The 10,194-nt window shown below is 39.0% G+C and overlaps 1 protein-coding gene across 1 annotated transcript in view; it reads right to left on the minus strand.

Annotated features, from left to right (window-relative positions):
• Luzp2 (leucine zipper protein 2) overlaps window positions 1-10,194 on the minus strand; it is a 516,158-nt gene that overhangs the window by 273,326 nt on the left and 232,638 nt on the right. The window contains exon 4 of the mRNA XM_004642693.2: window positions 717-798. Within this exon, the coding sequence (XP_004642750.2) occupies window positions 717-798 (82 nt within the window). The remainder of the gene's footprint in view (window positions 1-716; window positions 799-10,194) is intronic.

Below are 10,194 nucleotides of genomic sequence, written 5' to 3' on the forward strand. Positions count from 1 at the left end.
CCCTTGCATTTGCCAGGCAAGCGCTTATTCCACTGAGCCATCTCCCTGGTCCTGAATCTCTTAAGCTGACATGCATGCTAAACTGGGCTCCTATATGGAGTTTCTGGTTGAATAGATCTTGGGGGAGCAGAAACCTTGACATATCAATAGTGACACCTCAGAATTTACTGTTAGCTGGCTTAGAAGGGAGAAATGGTAGCATGGTCTGTGCTTCCTCCTGCTTCTTTCCAACTGAGTTTCTATGCCTGTGATAATTTTCCCAATTATGTGCTTAATGAATGTTTCTGACTTGTGCTTTTCAAAAGCTGAGATTGTCTTTTTGGATCTTAGGTTGCACAATACACTGGAATGATGAGTATGCACTCAGTTCTTGGGCCTACTGGCACCACGAATACAAGCTGGAAATGTTCCTTCTCTGAATTATTAATTTCATTAAAGAAGTAACAAGTCATCATGTCCAGCTATGAAAATCTGGGGCACTTCTGTTCTACTCTTACTACGAGCATTGTCACACATTAAGTTTGGACCTAATGAGGACCACAGTGAATGTAATTAGTCAAGACTTTCACATTGATTTCCACGGCAGCTGCGGTAATTTACATTCCCACCAAAAATGTAAACTCCTTCGTTTTTCTCGACATCGTTGTTAGTGAAAGGCATATAGTAATCGTAAAGCACTGTTGGTCTCCCAAAGGGACAAAAAAAGGCACACTTACAGTTGCCTGGTGTTTCTCTGCTTTCTCAGATGCCGCTTTAAGCTGATTCTGCAAGGACTCCTGGAGGGACTTCATTTCTTCTCTAGTTTAGTACAAAACAAAGAGCAAAGAAGAGCTATAATATCATGCTATTATACTCTATGAACATCCTCATCTACCAACATTTAGGAAATAGATGACTAGAAGTTTATAAAGCAATGGTTATGCAAACAAGACATATCTAAATACTCTGTAATAAAGGGTCTTGTCTCCCAGGCAAATGCTAAAAGCAAGCTGTGGTTAAAGGAAATTACTCTGCTCTTAGGTTTTGTAAGAATCCCACTGTGTGAATCATCTGTGAGCTACATTATGTGCTAAATCAAATCAATTTATTAATTTGGGCTGAAAAGCTAATTTTGCTAACGACATACCAGAGTGTGAACATGCTGGTGAGGAAAAGTCACAATAGCCTAATGATAGGATAAAATTACTGCTCCCTTCCGATGTTCCTGATTGAATAATTCTACAGTATTTCACTCTAGACTTCATTTCCAAGACCTGAGCATTTTCATAATCACAAAGGTCAAAGAGAATTATTTATAACTTGAAGGCCACCTCATTCAATGGATGTAATAAAGGAAACATTAATATACACACTGTGGTGCGTTCTCACTAACACACAAGTATACAAGGGTTGCCTCCTTTGTTGAAAGTGGAAATAATTTCTGAGGTTTTCATGCCTCTCAAGGATTTAAAATTTACTACTCTAAGACAGATAACATTATCTGCTTGTGTTTTATTTTATCAGCAAAACTATCAATTGGAAAAGGCTCGGGCTGGCCAAGTAGCTCAGTGGATTAAAACATCTGTAAGCAGGCTCACGGGCCAGGGGTTCAATTCCCAGGCTTGCCATGCTTGCCCCACCCCCCAGGGGATGCTGAGATGGAGATTGAGCCTGGGCATGGTGGCATGAGTCTGTAATCCCAGCTTCTTGGGAGGCTGTAAAGAGGCTGATCACTATGAGTCCAATCTAGTAGTGAGACCCTGATCACCCTGTACACCCTGCCCTAAAATACAAAATGAATAATAAAAATAAAAAATAAAAGGAAAAGGCTAGATATTAAATAAGATTTAGTGCATACATGCAAGAACAAATTCTGGCTAGACAAGAACTAACCAGAAACCTGGTCTCACCCATGCACAAACTAGTTAAGTCAGTGAACATTCTCAAGCAAGTGACAGGAAATTAGTCCAGGTAAGGTCAGGCAGTGACACTCCCTTCCAGACTCAGTTTGCATACCTGTAAATTAGGTATAATGAGAGAACTAGCAGGTACGCTTGTGGTTGGAGTTGCAAGGTGTTATGTAAACAAAATCCCTGGCATGATGCCAAGAAAGATGGCAAAAGTCTTAGCATGATCCCATGCAACCAAATTAGACCGCTGCTGCCCCACCAACTGCAGAGCAGGCCACCAAGTTCCACATAATCCCAAACTGCTCTCTCATCTCCTGCCAATTAATAGTGTCTCAGATTTTTTACTCTGGGAATTCTTATGCCCTTACTGAAATGTCAGGAAGTGAAGGAGCCTAAATGCTGGTAGAAATCACCTTGAATTTTAGCAAAGCAAAGTATGGTCAGCACCAGAGATTACATAATTGCAGTCAGTTCGATTCCTGGATGAGCCATGTTGGAGCAATGAGGCATTTACTCTGCTTTCACTTAAAGTGGGTGCTAATGTGCAGCAGCCACTACTGTCTCAAATCTCTGTACCAAGCTCATTTCATACACAGACATTTAAGTCTGGAATTCCACTATTAGTTTTCCTTCTTTCATGAAGAGCATCTGTGGCCTAGTATAGTGTGCTACAGAATAACTTTCTTCATATCTTATAGCCTACGCAAGTCATTGTTGTAAGTCTCTTATCAAGATATGACTAAGCATTACAGACAGAAAACTAATGAAAAGAGCAGGAATGGAAGTGTAAAGAAAGTGAGTGTGCTGCCTGTGCTGAGAGTGAAAGACAAAGCAAAACAGGAAGGAAAGAAGGCAAGTGGGGGAAGGAAGGGCTGATGGGTCAGACTACATACTCAGATACTTAACAAGGGAAATGCCATCAAACTATATTTCCAAATACAAATGTTATATGAATATAGTAATAATTATTTTAAATTTAAAATTTTGGAATTAATGAACTAATAACAGTTTGTATTATAGAGGGACCTTCACATTGACCAACCTTTCCAGCTCATTTTCTTAATTTTTCATTTTAAAACTGGATCTTGTTAAATTGCCCCGACCAATATCAAGTTTCTGATCTGCCCGCATCTGCCTCCTAGATTGTTGGCATTCTAGACTTATGTTACCATCAGGGATCATTTTTGGTTTTGATAATATATATAAAATACTTTACAAATAGTTAAGTTGCAAAATATATTCATTATGCAAAAATCCCTCATATTGACATTTAGAGATAATGAAAATTTGCAAGATAAAAGGTAAAGTTTATAAACAAGAAGTTGGAGAGGTGGAGCATTGTGCAAACTGTGGTGCAACTGAATGTTGTCAAGGATTCTAGAAATGAGCATCTTCCATTACCTAATACACTTTTTTTTTTTTTTTTTGCTGGACAAGGGATTGAACTCAGGATGCTGAGCTTGCCAGACAAATGCTTATTCTACTGAGCTATATTCCCAGCCCTCTCCTTTCCTTTTGTTTTTACGGCCTTCTTAGCACATTTTGTCATTATTTTTTTGTGTGTTTTTTTCAGAAAGGGTCTACAGGGTGTTCAGGGTCTCACAAGTAGATCAGACTTGTAGTGATCTGCCTGTTTACAGCCTCGCAAAAGCTGGGATTACAGGCATGCACCACCACACCCAGTCTCAACTGCTGTCTCAGTGTGCCCCAAGGGTGAGGCCTGCACTGCAGGCCCAGTGATCAAACCCTTGACCCTTGTGCCTGCTTGCAGGCACATTAATCCCCTGAGTTATTTGGATGCTCCCCCATTAGCACATTTCTTCAGATGCTCACTACTCTCTAGATTTATGTAGACCAACACTTCCTCTCACAGAGGTGCAGTTGATGCCTCAAGGGAGATGCTTACAGACTTGCTTCTGTAAGACCTCCAAAACTATTTATTGTGGCATTGGAATTTGAAGGTGGTTAAAGACATCTAGAAGACTAGAAACATTCACTTCCAGAGTATCTTCATGTAACACGGTGATATGATGTTAGTGTTTATGTCTGGTTCTTCACCCCTTGCATTTAAGCTCTGTTTCCTGAATTCCATACCCTTCTACAATGATGTTTTTACTGGGAGCCATGTGACCAAGACTGAACTCTCTGAAGCTGTGAGTTAAATAAACCTCTCCTCTGTAGGGCGCAGGATGGCGCCGGTTTCACGCAGCTCCCTACAATCCTCCTTTAATTTGTGGTGTCAAGTAGTCTGGATCCAACATCAGAAAATCTGATTAATGTGGAAAATCTGTAGCAGAAAAATGGGGTCACTGTTGTGACTGCTCCTAATCACTTGGTCCAGAAACCTTTGCACGTGGTTTGTGGAAAGAGCTTGGGAAGGTTGGAAGGCGTGGGCTAGAGAAGCCCTAGAATTCTGTAGGAAGCTTGATGAGAGGTCCTGGTAGGGACTGAAAAAAGTACTATCATATCTAAATGTCTCCAAGCACTTCATGTGCTCACTCATAGAGGGTTTGAAAGGTAAATGAATCATGGAGCTGCTATAGCCACGTGCTACCAGGGGGAAGGACTTGGTGGAAAGAGGTGGATCCCTGAGAGCCTCACCTAGAAGGGTATACCACTCTCCTCCTTTCCTCCATTTGCTCTCTTCCTAGCTGCTGAAATGTGAGTACATTTCCTCCATCCAAATCCTTCCAGGGCTATTTCTGTATTAGAGCCTACTAAAATAGAGTGAAATTTCTGATGATGAGAGGCAAAGTTGTGATGGCCCAATATTTGTCCTGGGAATGCAAAAATAACAGAACAAGGACGCTGAAAGGATAAAGACAATAATGGCCAAGATCCAAGGGATTCTCTTGAAATCAGGAACTCCACTGGCAGAGGGACTAGATGGCGATTGTGCTAAACTCTGGAAGGAAATATATTGACATTTTCCCAATCTTGAGCCTTTGTAGGGGACTTATATTAATTGATCTGGCTGAGAAACTATTAAGGCAGCCCAAATTTCAGGCTGGGGTGCTGGTCCTACTGACTTTTTAAATGGAATTATAGTGAGAATTGTGAGCTAAAATGAAAGAAGAAATTTTTCAAAAACTTAAAATTAGCCCCAAGCAAATCATGTATAAGGCTGTGAAAAACTGATGTTTAGTGTCACAAAGAGAAGTGGAGTACTTTATTTGGGCATAAGGAAAAGACTGCTTTGAAGGTACCTTAAAACCAGGAAGGACCTACCCAATGTAAGCTTAAGGGTGAAAAGTTATAAATAATTGAATTAAAATTATAGCACCTGAGAAACCTGCTTGAGAAGGGCTTTGGATAAAATTGATTCCCCAGCATTTGATTCACTGCATTCAGCATCTAGGCACTCCAAGGCTGCTGCAACCAGGGTCCAAGGGGGCCTGTTTATTGACAGAGCTGGAGCAGATCTCTGTATCTGCTCCACAGATGCAGTATCCCCCACAGTATTCCCCAAATTATCCTTTTTTGTTGTTTTTTTGATCATGTAAACTAGAAAAATTTAGGGATATAAGCGGCTTTCTTCACTATTTCAAAGAAAAATGCTAGCGATCAGTCAAGAAGTCCTTAAAGGACAGAATTTGCAACTGTAGAAATGGACATGAATGTGAATTAAAGTCCTGTGAGAGGCCTGTGGAGATAGCTGAGTGGCAAAAGCATCTGCCTGGCAAGTGCATGGTCCTGAGTTCAATTCCCTGTACCAAGAAGAAAGAAGTCCCTGGGAGTCAGAGATCACAGGAACACTGAATAGTCTGCTAAGGAAAGTTACAAGTGGAGACAACCCTGAAGAAAGGCAGTGTGGGCTACAATCAGCAGGACCCTAGGGGTGCGCACGCCTCAGTCCTATGGCAGCCACGTCTCACCACATTTCACCATGAAGTAATCCCACCTAATATTGCACTGCTTATTTTCACTCTTGCTTTGATCCAATTCTCTTTTTTTAATGATCCAATTCTTTCTTATTCCTCTGTTGCTCCCTTTTGCAATGTTAAACTTGTCATTTGCAGGATATGCAACTTGAATATTTCTGAAGTTCATGCCTTTGAGATTGTTCTGGATCTCAGTGGGTCTTTTGCCTTGAAATTTTGAGAAATATCAGAACTGTAGGGACCTTAAGAAATAGATTATTTGCAGTTTAGTTGTACACAAGATATCTATATCATATGAGATGGAATTATTAAGTTCTTATTGTCTTTATTGAATTTGGATGTGTCTATGTGTCAAGCTGAGTGAGGGCAGATTGTGACTATTTATTCTGATAGGCCAATTAGACTGAATGAAGGGAATCACAGGCGAGTAGTGGAACACAGCTGTGTGTGTGTGTCTGCATGGCTCTTGGAGGGGAGACCTTGGGTGCTACATTTGTTCCCTGGCCCCTTTCTTTCCTGGGCTGTGGTCTTGCCCTGTTTCTCAGTCGCTATGAACTAAGAAACTTTGCCATACCAGCTCTTTGATGTCATGTTGCTATCTCTGAGACAATCAACCATGGACCCAACTCTCTGAATCCGTGAGCCAGATAAATCTCTCTTCTTTTATATCATAGGGTCATGTAGCTTGGTCCCACTGACAGGAGACTTTCTCGTGTAACTTCATACTGCCCATGACTGACTTAAAGGTCTAACCCTAAAGATTTGATAGACCCACTGACAACTGTGAGACTTTATTCAGATAGTGATGCTTTAGCATAGAAATGCATGGTATGCAAAAGTTAAATGGTGGCTGGGCCATTTTCTACTTCTCTCCTAAATTATAAAAATATATTCACACTAAATTATTCTATGGGGATTTATCTAAAATAATTGTGAAGTCTGATTTCAATATATTCAGGGTTGTACAACTTGTCATTATCCCTGTCTAATTTTTTAGGGCTTTAGAATTCTAATGAAAATTATTTTACTTTACTTAATTTAAATTGCCAAGGGCTGTTGAGATAGCTCAGAGGACTAAGCCCCTGCTTAGGGAAGCGCAGGTACTGGGGTTCCATCCCCAGCACCATTAGTCATTCCAGCCTCACCCCCTCGGCGAGCTGAGCCAGCAACCAAGACTGGGACTCGTGGTGCGTGCCTGTAGTCCCAGTGCTGAGAAGGCTGAAAACAGGAGGATCACGAGTCCGACCTGCATAGTGAGACTCTGTACCAAATGCATATTAAATAAATAAACGAATAAATGAATAAATAAAAAATACTTCCCACTACTAAACCTCTAAATAATGTAGAAAATCAAAATTTTGGTTGCTTATTTTTTTCAGACATGGATTGCAGAGGACAAGGTGCAGATTGAGAGGTAGATATAGAGCCAAAGAGCTCTTTATACATTGCTGTATTTAATTTATAAGTAAATAGTAAAAAGTAGCATCAGATGTTATATAACTTAAAGAAGTTATGTATTATTGGAACTGATTGAGTTTTGGGGTTAACACTTATTGCATATGTAAAATACAGATGCATTTTAAAAGAGCTTTCTAGTTTTGAACAAGACTTTGAAGTTGCAGTTTCAGAATATCTTTTACACATTGTCCTTCTATCAAGAGATGGCTTTCCTCAGCTCGTGTTTCACACACTGTACCAAGGTGTACAAAGACAAAACAATTTCTCAGGAAAATTCATCACGTTTTTCCTGATGTATCTGGGAGTTTGGCACGCTCTACAACCAGACACAGACACCTCAAGGAAATCTCTGCATATTAAAATGAGAAGATCGTCCTTGTTTCCATCCTACGTCACCTCTTCTCCTCTCTTCTTTTGTTCAGTTGTCTTCACTGCTGAAACCTCCCTGTTCTTATTTGTGAACTATTTTTTCTCACTCTGTCCCTGTCTCTATTCCTACCACAAGCAGGGTTCACAGACAAGTTCTCAAGTTATATCATGCTCTCCAAGACACCTGAGATGAGATCTTTGCTGCTCATCACTAAAGTCTCCTCTGACAGCTGTTTTATCTTTCAACCCAGTCTACACAGAGCTTTATTGTCCAACCATCCTCTGATAATTAACTGTGTCTTTATTCAACACAACCTTCTTATTGGTGCATCCTATGCATGGTACACGGGCCATTTCTATTTGTTTGTATTAAATTTTCTTGTCTAAATTGAAATACTGTGTACACAGAGTAGTTATGTTTCATATCTCTTGATCTTCTGAGAAGTTCTACCTTTTTTTTCTGTGCAGGGTCTCACTATGCTGCTCAAACTCACAGTGATCCTCCTGCTTTCAGCCTCCCCAGAGCTGGGATTACAGACATGCACCACCACGCCCAGACTCTAGTTCTATCTTCTTTTCTGTCTGTGTTTCCACAATATTTTAAAAATATGCTCCAAAATAGAACGTTCAAGCTCATTCTAATTGATTGAAAACTTAGACATTTTGAGCGAGCAACATCTTCACCCTCTTTATCTGTGCCAGTCGTGGAAACCCTGATTGTACATCTCACTTTGATGAGGTCCACTTCTTTAGATCCCACGTGGGAGTAAGATCAAGCAAGTGTTTATTTTCTGTGCTAGACTTATTTCCTGTAACATAATGTTTTCTAGGTCCTTCCATGTTGTCACAAGTCCTAGGATTTCATTCACCTTACAAGAGAACTAAAAGCCAATATTTATATTAAAACAATGTTTATAATTCTCTATCCTGAACACTATCGGCTACAAATATTTCGATGATACTAAGAATGGCATTTTAAGTGATATATTTCAAGCTAATAAAATCCTTTGAAATAAAGTACTTTTGGAAACGTGCTCAAATAAAAATATTGAGTATTTACTTATTTATAAATATTATTTATGTAGTTAGTTATTAATTTTTTATTCAAGTTCTGTTCAATCCTCAACTTTAAAGGAAATTGAGCCACCCCAGTGCTGGGATTGCAGGCATTCGCCACCATTCCTGGCCTCTTTCAGGCAATTTAATATTTTGGGGGGTCAAGGAGATAGCTTGGTAGTCTAAGTGCCTGCTTGGCAAACTCAAGAACCTGGGTTCAATCCCTGGTACTGCATGCTATGTTAGCCCAGTGCAGAGCTGACCCCCAAAACCGAGCATGGTGGCACTCTCCTGATTTATCTATGTATGTAAGCAGGATGCTTTGGACAATTTATTATGCATTTCTGCTGGTCTATGGAAAGAAGCAATTAATGCTTTAATTTGTTTTGCTTCCTTTTTAAAAAATTGTTTGTATTTTTTCTCTTCCTAATTTCTTATACATTTCCTTTTCTTTCTTCTTCAATTTTACATGCATATATCTGGTACTATGAATAACTGTTTGGAAGGACCACATTATGTATTATAACACATACTGTGAAATTCATATTACTTTCTTAAGTGAAATTCGGTATCATTTGCAATATTTTTCTGTTTTAATTCTAATTTGTACTCTCATTAAAAATAAACAAATAAAAATTTAAAAAACAAAGTAATAAACACGTTATGAAAAATAACTGAGTCAATTCTTGACACTCAGTTTGACATTTTAAAACATATCATTGGTACATGATAAATGAATGTCAATGATAGGTTTCAGGTTCACTGCATGAGACAGAGGCTGTTGAAAGAAATCAATAATTGACTCCATAGAGCTGTCTGTGCACACAGTTTTCTACAGTTTTCGGCTTTGTGATCAGTGAGCCAGTGTGGAAAGATGCAGTTATTGAATGTGAGAGCTACTCAGACCCAAATTAGCATGAACCTGAGAAATTTAAACACTTTGTTAAAAATGTTCAGCCAATAAAATGACAATTAATATCTACTTTTACAGGACACTTTTAAGACTAAAATTTAAAAATATATTTACAAATAATGTCGGTGAGCTTTCTAGTCAATATTAGCTCATTTTTACATTTAAGTTCCTTTTTAACAATTTTACTTTGCAAAGCAATTTTGCAATCCTATAGCATTAAAGTATATAAATTAACACTGATAATATTTTAATAATTCTAGTCGCATTCTTAGGATTACTACCTTGCTTAAAACCCTACTATTCTTCATTGTTATGATCAAAATTTGACACTTCTCAACATGATCCACTGAGGTGTACAACATGAGATCTGTGAACAGGATGGACACACATCTCATGGTTCCTCTTAGAGGAAACAATGAAGGAAAGCATTCCTGATCATTACTGTTCCCACTGTGATCTACAGGTAAAGAATAGTAACATCACTACGTAGGAGCTTGCTAGAAATGCAGAATCCTCAGACCCAACGACAGCCTACTACATGAGAATTTGCATTCAAACAATATTCCCAAGTGAATCATGCATATTATCCAGTGTAAGTAGGTAAATGAATGCAAGTATTTATTTATTT

This window comes from Octodon degus, unplaced genomic scaffold, assembly GCF_000260255.1.
Source record: "Octodon degus isolate 3935 unplaced genomic scaffold, OctDeg1.0 scaffold00159, whole genome shotgun sequence".
In the NCBI taxonomy this organism is placed as follows: Eukaryota; Metazoa; Chordata; class Mammalia; order Rodentia; family Octodontidae; genus Octodon; species Octodon degus.